At 36.2% G+C, this 16629-nt stretch overlaps 1 protein-coding gene across 1 annotated transcript; it reads left to right on the top strand.

Moving 5' to 3' along the window:
* The first annotated feature begins 307 nt into the window (after nucleotides 1–307).
* LOC104901444 (aspartyl protease family protein At5g10770) lies at nucleotides 308–16409 on the top strand. Its single transcript, XM_010689029.4, has 2 exons — nucleotides 308–654; nucleotides 14813–16409. The coding sequence occupies exons 1-2, from the start codon at nucleotides 474–476 to the stop codon at nucleotides 16075–16077; spliced, it is 1446 nt and encodes a 481-aa protein (XP_010687331.1). The 5' UTR covers nucleotides 308–473; the 3' UTR covers nucleotides 16078–16409.
* Nucleotides 16410–16629: the final 220 nt, after the last annotated feature.

The following is a 16629-nucleotide window of genomic DNA, read 5'->3' as shown; positions in this document are numbered from 1 at the left end:
TCAAGACTCGAAGACATGACCTCTCTGCTGATGCACTAACCAACTACACTACAATGCTCATGCTGGTCTTTGTAGGGGAAAAAAATCATTTCAAGACATATATTTTTATTTTTCAAAACTTTAAATACACATCATTAAATAATCTGAGGCGTAGGATCGAGAACAAGAATTAGTTTAATACTCATATCACATAACACCCACTCAAAAGCAGTAGTAATAGATTGCTTTATTTTTCATTACTAGTATTTATATTTATGTAGCTTTTGTTTTTCTATAATCGAATGTATTCACGTGAAACCTCAATAATGTCTCATGCACAAGTGGGTCCCTAAATCCAGCCATTCTTTTGTTCCCATGCCTAAACTCCAACACTCAGGAATCTCCTCACTCTCAAAACACTCTCTCTTTCCCTCCCTTCACAGCTCTCTTATTCCTCCACTCCTCTTTCTACAGAAAACTAACTACCTTCACAAATGAAACAACCAAAAAGAGTTTTACTATTCAATGTTGTTCCATTTTTATTAATCTTCTTCGATAGTAGTATCGCAAACGGTTCTCAATATAAGAAGGTTCTCAACTTCCACAAATTTCAAAGGAATCAGCTTCACTCTCAATATCAATATGCCTTTCAAAGTTGCTTCTCCCTCAAATCAAGTGAGTATTTTCGTTTTTTGTTTTCTGGATAGACTTTATGGTTTTCTACATATTGCTCACCAACTCGGCCTGAACCCAACACACAAAATTAGAGGTTTTGGTTAAGATAGATAAAATAAGACGTTTGGGCCGTGGGTTGATTACACTACAATGTCTGGAAATTGCAGTTTTCTGCCACTAACTATGTTTTTTTTATTTTATTTTTGGTTACAACGAACTTGTACTTCATATTGTCTGCTTATTCGAGTGATCGATTGACAAGCTACAAATAGAATGCGGAGTAATTGATTTCATGATTTTATGTACATGAGAAAGCAGAAGACTTCGATGCTTAAAACAGAAGTTCCATAATTATGTTTCGGATATTATTATATCCAACATTCCAACTACTTTAATTATTAGCACTAATGCTTTATCAACTGTAGTATTGGTTAAAATGTTTTCTTTCTTTCGGTGATTGCCTTTTTATTCTTTATGTACATTAACATTTTGACCTCGCTCCCGAGACTTGACATGGCTGTCAATAGGTTATTATTACCAATTGGCTTGGGTTAAACTACCAATCATAATAAAGTTAATAATAAACACACATTAAAATGTTTTTTTGGACAGTACAACTATGATATGCTAGTATAATTTTAAGAATATTAGTATTACGTGGATAATCTTATAAAATATAAAAGTTGTTAGAAACCGCTTTATACAAATTTTATTGTAAAAATAAACTATAAATAAAATAAATATTTATGAGAAAAAACTCTATGCCGAATTTCGATCATTAATCCAAGGGGACATAATCGAGAGAAAAGTAAGCAGGGGAGTAAAGAGTGGGTTTTGGATTTTTTCAAAGTCACATGCTTTGCACATGACATGGTCAACGACGAAAACTCGGGTCAATGACCAAAATTCAGTATAAGGTTTGTTATCAGTAAAAAAAAATAGTTTAAAAGATTTTTTTTAAAAAAAAATTTATATAAGTTGTCTTCTAACAAAATTTGATATTTCATAAGATTGTTTCGAACAAAAGATCTTATTAAGTTCATGGATTTCAATACACTTTTTTTATTTACACATTTGTCAATTTAAATCTTATTAAGCACAGATGACCATATTTGAACCTGTTGTAATTTATTTTGACTATTTAGAAGTAGCGATGGCCATGAGTTAGAGATGGGACGACGGGTGGACCTCAACTCATCCCATCACCTGTGGCCCAAAAACCTCGTCCACACCATCCATCATCCGTCAAAAGTTTCATCCAATACCGCACCATCCATCAACTGCAAGTGAGGTGGGTGGGAAATGGATGATACTATAAAGAGTTATTTATAGATCAGTTAACAATAAAAAAAAATTAACTATCAATAAACTGTAAAATGAATAATTATCAATTATCAATTTATAGGATTTTATTTTTATTTTTACCACCTTAAACTTTCCAACTCACTAAAAACTATTACCTAACTCGTAGTGCGGCCAAGAATCCGGTGAGGGATAGCTGATATTTCAGATTAACCCCCCCCCCCTTTTTTTTACTCTATCTCTCCCTAATTGCTTTCTCTTTATTCCTTTCCTATTCCATTTCATTTAAACTATTCAAATTCTTACCTTCAATCCTCTACAACAACCTATGTGTAAAAATCATGAACTCCTCTCTGATTCTTATAATAGAGATTCTTTTTCTCTCTCTCCCCTCCACTTCACCCCAAAAATCCAGAACACCAAGCCACGATCTCTCTCCTCCTTTATTTTGAATTTCACAGCAAGAGAAACTCCACAGTACGTTGCACTTTTTGTGGTTTTGGGAAGAAGATTGAGTCATTATGTTCCTATAGTAATGAAGATGAATGAGAACCAAATCAACTATTATGCTAAACAGCACCATAAATACCCTAATTTATGCATAATTTACCAAAAAAAATTAATAAAACAAGAAAACACAAAAATTGAAAAAGAATACTAACATATGAAATTGGGCTGATAATTATACCCTTTAATTATAGCGAATTCTCTAAATTCTCCTTTGATTGAGGTCAAATTTGTCATAAAATGGTAAGTCCTAACTTGATTTAGGTTTCTATCATAGAAATTTGGATTTTTAGAGAGATTGAAAGACATAACTAGAAATGAAAAGAAAATGAAAAATCGAGGGTAAAGGGGAAAAAAGGGGAGGAAACTAAACATAAAACAGTTATGTGGGTCTCCCTCGCTGAATTTTTCACCGGAGCTGAGTCAAGGTGGTGACTTTTAACGAGTTGAAAACTTTAAGGTGTGAGCAATGAGTAAACAAATACCCTTGAGTGTATCATACTCACGGTCACGGTGACAGTACATCTATGTGTATGATAAAATTTGCACATGGCTAGTATTGATGCTACATTATTTCGAATAAAAGTCAATCGCTATTTTCTCCGTCTTCCCTTCTTTCACAGCAATGCCCATGAGTTATGAGTTTCTCAAACTCTCTTTCTCCTTACCTACTCCTCTTTGTCTCCTCACTCTTCTTCAACTTGATTTAGTTATTGTCATCATCACACTTTCAACTTCTTCGCAACTCTTCTTTTCTAATTTCACTTAATTTCTCTATTCTAATAACAATGATGATACTCTTAAATTACGAAGATGACGAATGTCAAGCACAACTAGAACAAAAGCACTCTAAAGAAACTGTCTGCGACTTTCGATCCTTCGAATTCACTAGGGTTTTTTTGTATCATTTTTGCCATAACTTGACTAATTTGAACAGAATTTCACTAAAATTTGAAGATCTAGGTTTTTGGTAGTGCAAGATGTGAAGTAATTGGAGATTACTATCTGTTTCCTAAAGATCTTCCTTGTTACTCTTCCTACAGATACCAAGAAGGATCCATTTGTATGGGGGTGTGCGGTGAGTAAAGTAGGAGAGAGAAAGAAGTTAAGATAAATAAATAAATAAAAGGGGGTTAAAATAGGAAAGAGAAAGGGAGTAAAATTGAAATAATAATGTAATGGTGGACCATATGATAAGGACATGAGAGAGTAAAAAGAGGAAAAAAACTCCAAATAAGGAATAAAGTAAAAGAGAGAAGATCTTTTGGAAACACACTTAAATGGAAAGAGGGAAGATCTTTAGGAAACGGAGGGAGTATCTACTAATTGTCATTTATTTGGTATAATTTTGATTTTACTCTCTTCTATTTGGTTTAGATTAGTGTTCACATTGGGATTGGAATGGTTGTGATTAAGAGAGAGAATTGTGAAGATGGGTTGATAACTAGGGGGATTGGAATTTGCGGAGAAGATTATTATACAATTGTAACTTTGATTTTTTCGTGAGTAAGAGAGAGAATCCAAAAAAAGCTCTATATAATTATTTTTTCAATATTTTGGTTTAGATTAGTGTTTGCACCTGGTTGTTCATTTTCATAACTTAAAGTAATCTAATACTTGTCAACGTTATTTTTATAATACACAAAATTATCCTAAAAAATAGAGTTATTCCTAAAATATCTGAAGTTACCCTTGACACAAAAAATTTACCCTAAAAATGGTAAAAGTTACACTTATAATATATAAAGTCGCCCTTGAAATATATAAAGTGGTCCTAAAAGTGGTAAAAATTATCCTTATTTTCAGTTTTCAAATTTGGAACTATTTTCACCAGATCCAACCACATACACACGCACGCGCACACACACATATATATAACCCTTAGTTTCAAGAAAGTACATATATACAAATATTTAACTAATTACCAAGACTATAATACAACCTAGTTTTGAAATTTAGATTAATATGTAAGAATATGACTGATGCAATAAAATAGTGTAGTGGTGTTAATTAAGGAGATTATGGAAATCTTAAGAGCTCTTTTTTTTTTTAATATAAGGGTAAGAAAGGTAGGACACACTACTATTAGCATAAGACTATTGAGTATTAATATATACATTTGTATTTAATTGTTTAAAAAATAGAAATACTATTAAATAATTTTTTCCCACAAAGAGCATTATGAGATCATAGATTAGTTTGCTATTGTATTTGTATTACCCAAGGCAAAAAAAAATTGACAACTGAAATAAAAAAAAATTGATATGAACGGGCCTAATAAAAAATATTGAAATTATAAAATTGCTATCCAATGAACGTGCATTTAGAGAAATTTTTACTTCCATATAACGCTTGTGTCATTTCAATCATAAGGTAAAGAGAATACACCCTAATATATAATAGCAAAAATTGTCAAGAATAAGTCAACCTTTAAGGTATCCGCTAAAAACAAGTCAATCTTTTGAGTTTTGATTATCCTCGAATAAGTCAACCTTTAATATTAATCTGTTTTTCACAACAAGAATGTTAGCCTTTAGCATCCGACAAAATCGGACGGTAAAAATGCGGGGTCGGACGCTAAAATAATTAGCGTCCGACAACGGACGCTAAAGAGCTGATACAAAACACCTGGTCGCTAATGGCTAGATTCGCGTCCGCTAGACGGACGCTAAAGTTTAGCGTTCGCTTTTATACCGTTAACGTCTGCTCTCGTGACTGACGCCAACTAGCGTCCGTTTTGAGGTCGGACGCTAATTAGCGTCTGCTATGGCGGACGCAAATTAGCGTCTGACACCAAGACGGACGCTACTTGGCGTCTGGATACTCGGACGCTAATTATAAAATCGGTCGCTAATCCTCGACCTTCTCCATGGTTCAAATGACTTTTAGCGGACGTTAACTTCATAGGCGGACGCTAATTTCCTGTCTTTTTTTTTAATTACAATGCTAATTGTATTTGAATAGTTTTTAACCTGTTTCGTTTTCCAACAAAATATATACTCAAGCTGTCCGCTAATGCGCCGAAATCTGCACTAATAACCTGTTTGCATTAAATATAAATTCATAAATACACTAATATAAATTCATACATACATAAACATAAGTTAACGGTTTTAACTAAATTATATGTTTTCACGTCCGAAATATAAACAATAGATAGTGTAAGCTAATGTAGGATCCTAAGTCGCACACACATCACCACCGCCGTGGGGGGGTCTCGAGGCCCGGAGGGGAATGAACCACCACACTGGCTCATCATCGGCTGTATGTCTCCATAGTCGCCCTCATCTGCGCCAGGTACTCATCATACACCCTGCGATCCTCCTCTCTCTCCTTTTGCCTGGCGATGCGTTCCTCTTCTTCTCTTTACATCCGCTCACGTTCTCTTTGCATCTCGGCTCTCTCTTCCTCGAACTTCGAAGACAACTGAGAAAACATGGAAGGAGTGCAATTGGAGGATGAACTACCTCCTCCCCTCGAAGACCTCTCAAAATAGAGGTCTGCACTCGTCCCCAAACCAGGAACCCACCCTTTCTTTCTGCCACCAACAGTCTCAAAGAAAATCTGGTTTGGGGCCTTGGTTTCACCTCTTTCTTCACATTGAGCAAGAGTTTTGTCATAACTTTCCTGCAAGATTGGATTAAGCAAGTTTAAGACACTTAGCCAATGAAAATGAGAAAAACTAAGCCAATTCGAGCCCTTTTTTGGGTTTCATGTTCCTATAATCCTACTCTATGTATTTCAAGTTTTAATGCTCATGCAAGTCCTAGAATACTCATTTAAACTTTCTACTACTTGGTTATATGATTCTAAGCAAGTTTAATACACTTAGCCAATGAAAATGATAAAACTAAGCCATTTCGAGCCTTTTTTGGGTTTCATGTTCCTATAATCCTACCTCTATGCCTATTCAAGTTCTAATGGCTCATGCAAGTCCTAGAATACTCATTTAAACTTTCTACTACTTGGTTGTATGATTCTAAGCAAGTTTAATACACTTAGCCAATGAAAATGAGAAAACTAAGCCATTTCGAGCCCTTTTTTGGGTTTCATGTTCCTATAATCCTACCTCTAGCCTATTTCAAGTTCTAATGCTCATGCAAGTCCTAGAATACTCATTTAAACTTTCTATCTTTGTGTATGATTCTAAGCAAGTTTAAACGCTTAGCCAATTAAAATGAGATAAACTAAGCCATTTCGAGCCCTTTTTTGGGTTTCATGTTCTTATAATCCTACCTCTATGCCTATTTCAAGTTCTAATGGCTCATGCAAGTCCAAGAATACTCATTTAAACTTTCTACTACTTGTTTGTATGATTCTAAGCAAGTTTAATACACTTAACCAATGAAAATGAGAAAAACTAAGCCATTTCGAGCCCTTTTTTGGGTTTCATGTTCCTATAATCCTACCTCTATGCCTTTCAAGTTTTAATGCTCATGCAAGTCCTAGAATACTCATTTAAACTTTCTACTACTTGGTTGTATGATTCTAAGCAAGTTTAATACACTTAGCCAATAAAATGAGAGAAACTAAGCCATTTCGAGCCCTTTTTGGGTTTCATGTTCCTATAATCCTACCTCTATGCCTATTTCAAGTTCTAATGCTCATGCAAGTCCTAGAATACTCATTTAAACTTTCTACTACTTGGTTGTATGATTCTAAGCAAGTTTAATACACTTAGCCAATGAAAATGAGAGAAACTAAGCCATTTCGAGCCCTTTTTTGGGTTTCATGTTCTATAATCCTACCTCTATGCCTATTCCAAGTTCTAAGGCTCATGCAAGTCCTAGAATACTCATTTAAACTTTCTACTACTTGGTTGTATGATTCTAAGCAATTTAGACACTTAGCCAATAAAATGAGAAAAACTAAGCCATTTCGAGCCTTTTTTGGGTTTCATGTTCCTATAATCCTACCTCTATAGAATGTATGATCCTATATTATTTCAATTACCTTGATTTTTTGGACTTTGTCGTTGATCGGCACCTTCTTTCCAGACTCATCCCTCATGTTGTGTCCATGAACAAGTCCACAGCGGAAGGCAGCACCCTCCACGCTGTGCGGCCTACACGTTCAAAGACATTAATTAAATCAAGTTTTGTATTAAATGTATTCAAACAAGTTACACTTACCAATCTCTTGGCGCGCTCTGCTGAGGAAATGAGCCCTGGACATGAGAAGGAGGTACGCTGCTGGTCAAGTCACCTCCTCGCCGGTTCTTGCTAGCCTTCTGAGATCGTGCTTTGAACTCCTTGTCTTGAGCATTCTTCATCATCTGCTCGTGAATGCTCAGAGACAACCATGTCGGACAAAACCACCCTTCTTCTTTACTATCGAGTGGTGATTATCTTTCAATCGTTTGGCCATTTTCCTGTCGTAATGTAGCCTCACTTGGGATTGAAGCTCCTCCCTCCATTTATATGACCCTACATGCATATAAGAAACCAATCACAAAGGTTAGTTTACATATTATAAACTTAAGTATAAAGGGTTAGTTTACATATATAAGAAAACTAACACAACGAGTTAATATTTTTACATATTATAAACTTAACAAATATGATTTCACCTTGAAAATAGAGAACCAAAGGTTTTTTGTATCGTCATCAACCTGCGAATAGTTCCTCCATGGATGATGGAAATGTTGCTTGAAGCATTTAGTCATGTTGCGAATGACTCCATTGTCTTCAAACCTGATAAAAAGCAATTAAAACCAAGTGAAAACACCAATAAAATCTATTAAAAGTAATAAAGTATTACGCTCATAATATAACTTACCAAAGTCCATTGGGATCCAACTCCTTTTTCTTGTCACCTACCCCAGCCTCATGATTATCCTCGTCCCTCTCCAACTCGCCATCACGCTCAGGCTGAGGCTCAGCTCACTACCCCCATCACGAGGACCACCTCCGGATCCGGTACCTGATGACATCTGCAAAAGCTTGAAAGTAATCACATATTATAATCAATAAACTATGAAATTAATCATAAACAAATTATAAAACCGTAGTACAAAATATTGAAAATCACATAATTAATCAATTTGGAAAAAGCTTCAAATTAAAAACATATTAAATGACTAAAACACATATAATAGAAATAAATAATATGTCTTACACATGAGGTCTGCACTAGCGATAAAATGACAAACATATTGTCTTACAACAAAAGCAAACTACATAAGGTAACAAAATACACTAAACGTCATCAAACAAATCATCCTGTCATCATCATCGTCAGTCAAATCACCATCTCGTCGCTGCTTTCATATTCACTTGGTTCTCCTTGTTCATTCGGCGCCTCAAATTCCATGATCTCATCATTATTGTTGTCGTCACCAGCATCATAATCTGGTATCTCATCCGGAGCACAAAGAACTGCAGCGGTATCAACTCTTTCCTCCTGGAGAACATCCAAATCAACCGGGGCATCAACTTCGGACCTTGCCTTCGTTTTAAACACAGCCCACCATTGCACTTTATCCCTCCTAAGACTGGGATACGGCGCGTAGTATACTTGGCTAACTTGGTACGACAATACAAACGGATCATATTTTGGGTATTTCTTGGTGTGATTGACTTCCACAAGTTTGTACATGTTCATGAATGTTCATACCCTTGTCCGAGTCCATCCAATTGCACTTGAACAAAATTGTCTTATAAACAGCCAAATTACCATGGTACACCAGTTCAATAACCTCCTCCAAAATGCCAAAGTAATCAGCTCTATCAGCAGCTTGTACACATACACCATAGTTCATAGTTGACTTATTCTTGCCATATTCCTGTGTATGAAAGTTATATCCATTCACAAAGAACTGATTCCACATTCTCACTTGTCTGGAAGGACCCATAGCAAGAGCTCGAGTGACATCGTCACTTGTCATGGCACCAAGGACCTGATTTTAGGGACTAAGTTAGTTCATGAAGGAATCTCAATGGTTATAACAAATAATGTACGAAACTCACATTTGTCTTGAACCAACTAGGGAACTCGGCTTCGCATTTGCTCCACACATCATCCTTAGCAATGTTCGGTCTTGAATTGACAATATAATCCTCGAATCGCCTTGAGTAAGTAATGTCACACACGTTAGGCAAAGGACAAGTAGAATGTAACACAATGGGTCTACAACTTCTCACCAAATTACCTTTCATAATCACTTAAGATGCCACTGTTTGCAAGTACGTAAAGATGTGCTCGATCGTACTCCTTGTCTTGCAACCATCGCAAACGTCCATCTGTTCCCGGTCGACCGCAGTCTTCCCTGAACAACTCGGGGACACCAAGACCATGTGTGCTAGCGACATCAGGATTGACATTTCTTCCTAAGTCCCTTGATTTTGTGTCAACCCCGGGCTGAAAGTAGTTGGAGCAGAAGTTCGCTGTATCTCCTCAGTTAGGTAGGCATTGCATATTGAACCTTCAACACGTGCTTTGTTTCCCACTTTACGTTTTAATGGTTAAGCAACCTGTCAGTAAGGTGAGGATTAGCACTTTATGTATGAATTCAGTATTATATGACACTTAAAACAAATCCAGTTACCTTTCGAAAGGGTACATCCACCTATACTGGACGGGGCCACCAACTTTTGCTTCATAAGGCAAGTGAACCGGCAAGTGCTCCATTGAATTAAAAAATGATGGAGGAAAGATTTTTTCCAACTTGCATAAGATCTCAGCGATGTTGTTCTCTAAGCGCTTCATCTCACTGACTTTGATTGTGGACGCACACAAGTCTCGAAAGAATTGACTTATTTCGGTTATCGCCTTCCAAACATGCAAAGGAAGCAATTCTTTTAGACCAACCGGCAACAGCCTCTCCATGAATACATGACAGTCATGACTCTTCAATCCTTGCAATTTACTATAACTAAGATCCACGCATCTACTCAAGTTCGATGCAAAGCCATCTGGAAACTTCAAGTCACGTACCCACTCACAAAATACCTTTTTCTGAGCCTTGTCGAGTGTGTAAGGTGCTTTAGGCTTGGCCAAATTCCCCACACCATCATCAACAAGCTCCAGTTCCGGCGTTTGCAAACACGTGCCATGTCCTTTCTTGCACTAAGGGTGTCTGAAGTTTGACCCTTCACATCCATCACAGTGTTAATGAGTTGGTCGAAAAAATTCTTCTCAACATGCATGACATCTAAGTTGTGACGGATAATCAAATTTTCCAATATGGAAGCTCCCACAAAATATTCTGTTTCAACCAACCTTTTTTATCCTTCTTCAATCGGTTCAGCGCCTCGGGACCATCAGTTGCTTTAGGTAAGTCTTCACGCACTGCCACAGTTCCTCTCCAGACATTATGTGAGGAGCTACGCCATTCTCAACCCTATTCTTACAAAAAGCAGTCTTATTCTTTCGAAATGGGTGGTCAGAATGAAGAAATTGTCGATGACAATCGAACCATGTCATTTACCCCCATGTTCAAGCCAGAATGCCTTACTTTTATCCATGCAATAAGGGCATGCCTTCTTTCCAGCAGTAGACCATCCGGACAACATACCATACGCAGGAAAGTCACTAATTGTCCAAAGCAGCGCTGCTCGAAGGTTGAAATTTTGCTTCCTTGAAACATCATAGGTCATAGCCCAATATGCCACAACTGCTTCAACTCTTCAACTAGAGGTTGCATAAACACATCCAAGTTTCTTTGGGATTTTTAGGCCCCGGAACGAGCAAAGAAAGAAACATGAATGGTTTCTTCATGCACATGGATGGAGGCAAATTGTATGGTGTGAGGATAACTGGCCAGCATGAATATTGCTCTCCGAACTTACCATATGGAGAAAATCCGTCGGTGCACAGCCCGAGTCTAACATTTCGAGGCTCAGCGGCAAATCGGGAAAGGTTCCATCAAAGTGTTTCCATGCTTCACTGTCACTTGGATGTGCTAAGGTACCTTGCATTCGAGGATTGTCGGCATTTCCTTAGAGATGTTCTTAGTTGCAAACAACCTCTGCAACCTCGTGTGATTGGAAAGTAGATTAACACTTTTGCAGGAATAAGCTTGCCCTTAGAAGTTTTCTTGTACCGATCACTACCGCATACACTACACTTATCTAAGTGAGCATCGCCCTTCAAAACAACATACAACCTTTAGGACATGCATGTATCCTCTCATGAGGAAGCTCCAAACCCTTTAGAACTTTCTTTGTCTCGTAGAAGTTTTTCCCATGTTGTTGTTCTGGGTATCACCTCATTCAATAAACTAAGAAACCCATCAACACACCTGTGTGGTAGGTTATACTCACACTTTAAACTTATGGTTCTAGAAGCATCTCCAGCACGGACATCTTGCTCCCTTCATACAAGGGATTCTCGACCGCCTTGAGAAGGTCGAAAAACTTCTTTGCTTCACCATTCGGTTCTTCTTCAACTAAGTTTAAATTGGCAAGCATAGCATGATCTTCAGTATTCCCCAAAGCATCCACAACCATATCCATATATGGATTTGACTGAGCGGAAGATGAGGAGGACCCCGTAACACGTTCACCATGACATAACCAGTCAAAGTAATTCGGTTTAAAACCCGAACTGTACAAATGTACTTTGACCGTGTCCACATCCAAGTAACGCAAGTTATTACACCTCATGCATGGACATTTTATCTTCTCACCGTCATTTAAATGTGGATGTTGTAAACAAAACTCAATGAACTTATCAACCCCTTTCACAAACTCAGTTCTAAGGGAACGCCCATCAAGTCTGTTATACATCCAGCTACGGTCCTTCCTTTTCATAATTTAAAACTCTACATACAACTAGAAAGTATCAATTCACTATATTCAGTGCTTGTTAATAAAAGTACTTACGATATGTAGTATACAAATATTAGCCAATTTATGAATAATAAGACAATTTATGATACCATCACTTCACAATTATCATGAATAAATTAAACAAGTTGATGAACAATACAAATACTAAACATGGTCTTTCATCAACAACACTTAACATATTCAATTATCAACAACAACAACACTTAACATATTTAATTATCAACAACAATAACGCTTAACATATTCCATTATCAACCACAAGTTCACTTAACAACAACACCAACATCAACAAATTCAAACACCAACAACAACAACAACAAATTCACTAAACAACATCAACAACAATGCAATTGAAAACACCATCAACAATCATCTCTCACAACAACAATATCAAATCATTAGATGTCAAAAAAAAAAAAAAAAACAATATCAAATCAAATATACCAAAAACCTCAATCAACAACAAGGAATTCAAGCCAAAAATTAACAAAACTAATGTACAAGTTCATACCTTAAGCAATTGTAGAAGAACCACTGATGGCGGCAGCAGGTCGCCGGTGATATTCCGGCAAGAGCAGCGACAGGCGGCGCAAGAGAGATGCGGAGAGATAAGACGCCCGAGAGAAGACGCCAGGTTTTGGAGCTGCACCGGTTCAGCGGAAAGAGTAAACGCACGGCGGTCCTCCGGCGACAGTGGAGGCGCACCGGTTGACCGGAAAGAGTAAACGCATGGCGGTTCGCCGGAGAGAATAGAGAAGTTAGGGTTTGGAATTTCGTAGAAAATCTCGTCGAAATGTGATAACAACGGTCGTGTTTGCTGAGGTTATATCCGCAAAAATAACGTCCGTTTGGGCCCATTTAGCGTCCGCCAAAAAGCAAACGGTAATTTTCTAAAACGGACGGTAATTGACGTCTGACTTTTAAGCGGACGGTAAAGTTTAAAAATCGGACGCTATTTAGCGTCTGCTGGAATAACGGATGGTATTTTGACGGATACCGTCTGATTTTGTGGCGGACGCTATAAAAGCGGATTCTTGTAGTGTTTAATAAGTCATTGCCTGTTATTAACTTATTGAAGCGCTTAGATATGATATTTGAAACTCTTCAAAAGGATGACAGAGAAAAAAAAAAAGAACTCCAAAATTACAAAAAAAGAAAGAAAAAAAGTAATATTATTTATAATTTAACTTGTTTAAAATTGATAGGCACTAAAGGAAGACTTATTCAGGAAATAATCAAAAGATGACTCATTTTTAGCAGATGTGACAAAGGTTGACTTATTATTGACAATTATTCCTAGATAATAATTATGGTAAGTGTTTTACATACAAACTAGTTGGTATCCCCAACAATGCTCGAATTATTTTATTTACTAACGTATGAGATTAAATTTTATATCATTATAGAATAATCCTTGAACATCATGTTTTGTGATAGTTGCAATAGTGTAATAGATTAACTTGCACCAATTAGCCATCTTTCATTATTAAGAAAAATTGAATACTGATTTTAGGATTCAATCACCAAACGAGAACATTTATTTATTTATTTTTGGTCAAAGCCAGACTAAAACATTTCACTAACAATGAAATGACGATAAGTCAATTTGTTACATACTTGTTGTATTGTAATTAAAAAGCATCTACAACTTAGACTATATTTTTTTTTTTGTTACCGATCTAGAAAATACGATCAAAATTTTAATTAAACATTGGTGAAAGCTAAACATACGATTGATAGTCATTTGAAAAGAACAATACTCATGCAAGAGATTAAAAAAGGCGTCATACTTTCAAAAAAAAAAAAAAGATTTAGCATAAATTTATTTTATTCGGATTATTTGGTTTTGCGTTTTAAGATATGAAATAGTCATTTTTGGGATAATGGGATGTAATTGTGAGGTTTATTTTTTTTTTTAGTCAAATATTGAATTCAATAATTTTGGGGTATATGTTACCTTATACTTAAATATTTTTTTGCCTCTCAAAAACCAATATATATGATCATTGTATATTTTCTGGTTAGTGTCTTTGTATTTCAAATAAGAGGCAATTCTAGATTATAGTAATATAGAGATAACTTGAGTAAGTGTAAAAATAATAATTTTGTAATAATTTTCTTTCCCGAATTAGTAACTCTAGCTTTGGTTCAAACTTCTTTTTGTGTGTTATTGTTTAAGCCTTATACCTTTATCATTTTACTTATTTAGAATGGTAATGTCTTGACAAAACATGAGCTGATGAGCATATATCATCTTTCCTGTGTTGAGGAGAGGAAAGAAAATTCAATAGACAAAATTGCATCCATTAATAATTACAGTTGAGTTGATTAGGGACTTATGTCTTGACTACTAACTATTGTTAGTACATTCTGGGTACTTTTTGTGATCTATACTTTCTTTTGTTTCTTTATGATTTATCATTTATGTGCTTAAGCCTTTCTGTTTTATCTGTTTTTGTGACTGCTTGTCAGTGCAAACTACAATATATTAGATCTTCTAATTTGATCTTATAATACAAGAAAATTACAAAATCTGATATATATTTCAACGTTTTTAGGAATACAGGAAGATTCAACAACCATGGAGATAAAGCACCGAGATTCGTGCTCCAAAAAGACGAGTCATGATCTTAACAAAAGGCTTCAAGAACGCATTATTTTGGACAATGATCAGGTTCAATATCTACAACATAGAATTAAATACCTCATCTCAGGTGAAATTCAAACTCTTTCGGACACCCAAACTCCGTTGAGTTCTGGTACAAGGCTCGAAATTTTGAACTATGTGATAACATTGCAACTTGGTGGAAAGAATATGACAGTCATTGTGGATACTGGAAGTGACTTAACTTGGGTACAGTGTAAACCATGTAAAGTATGTTATCATCAACAAGAACCCATTTTTAATCCTTCAACTTCATTGTCATATCAATCGATTTCTTGCAATACTTCAGCTTGTAGATCTCTAAAGGAAGCAACAACAAATTTGGGAGCCTGTGCATATAATCCATCGACGTGTAACTACTATGTTAGCTATGGTGATGGATCCTACACTCGCGGCGAGCTAGCCACAGAAACCCTTGATATAGGAAAAGCGCGAGTAAATAATTTTGTTTTTGGGTGTGGCAGAAGCAATAAAGGCCTGTTTGGCAGTGTTTCAGGTCTAATGGGATTGGGAAAGAGTGATTTATCGTTTGTTACCCAAACTTCTAAGGTATTCGGAGGAGTTTTTTCATACTGTTTACCATCAACAGATGCAGGGGAATCAGGATCACTTACTTTAGGACAAAACTCATCAGTTTATAGAAATACTACTCCCATTTCATACACCCGAATGGTTCAAAATCCTCAGCTTTCTTCCTTCTATATGCTCAACTTAACAGGTATAGACGTAGGTGGCGTGCAAATAGATGCTTCGAGTGGAGAAAATGGGATTTTAATTGATTCAGGAACAGTTATCACGAGGCTTCCCCCGTCAATATACAAGGCTCTGAAAGCGGAGTTTGTGAAACAGTTTTCTGCGTTTCCATCTGCACCAGGATTCTCGATCTTGAATACTTGTTTTAACTTGAGTTCGTATAAGGAGGTTAACATTCCTACAGTAAGGCTTCAGTTTGAAGGCAATGCAGAGTTAAATGTAGACGTGAATGGTGTGTTTTATATGGTAAAGTCTGACGCGTCTCAAGCATGTTTAGCATTTGCTAGCCTTATGTATGAGGACGATATCGCGATAATAGGGAATTACCAACAGAAGAACATCAGAATTGTATATGATACGAAGCAATCTTTGGTGGGATTTGCAGAAGAAAAATGTAGTTTTTGAGTATCTGGAAAAGTGGATGTTTTTGCCTGTGTATACTGTATAAAGCTTGTCAGCATCTCGCTGAGAGATTGTTATTGTTCTTCATTGGCATGTTTATCTCCTCGGGTAAAGGAGTATGAGCTAGGAAAGGTATACTTTTCATATGTTAGTGTTATTGTAGTTTGCATCTAAATCATGTAAGGGTAAGAAGTGCCCATCAATTTTTTTTTTGAATTATGTAAGGGTAGGAAGTGCCCCACAATTCAATTATGCAAGGGTATATGAAGTGCCCATAATTTAAGCAGTCAAAAAACTGGCGGTAACATAAAAAATGTGTGGTATGTTTATGTTGAGCAGACACGTAGTCTTACAAAATGTACAGCTACAACTTGTACTTATGCTATAATGCCAACCAAACAATATATCCTTTTCGTCTTACAAAATTACCAAGGGATTCGCCAAGCCAACTAGTTCTGAATATAATGAGTGTAATCTAGTTGACAGTTCTATTCTTTCGAAATTCTCTAATATAACTTCGTATGCTTAGGCTTCCTCATGATTGTAGCAATCACG

Source organism: Beta vulgaris, chromosome 8, assembly GCF_026745355.1.
Source record: "Beta vulgaris subsp. vulgaris cultivar EL10 chromosome 8, EL10.2, whole genome shotgun sequence".
In the NCBI taxonomy this organism is placed as follows: Eukaryota; Viridiplantae; Streptophyta; class Magnoliopsida; order Caryophyllales; family Amaranthaceae; genus Beta; species Beta vulgaris.
Note: the sequence above shows the minus strand (reverse complement) of the source record. Positions and strands in the feature narration are given on the sequence as shown.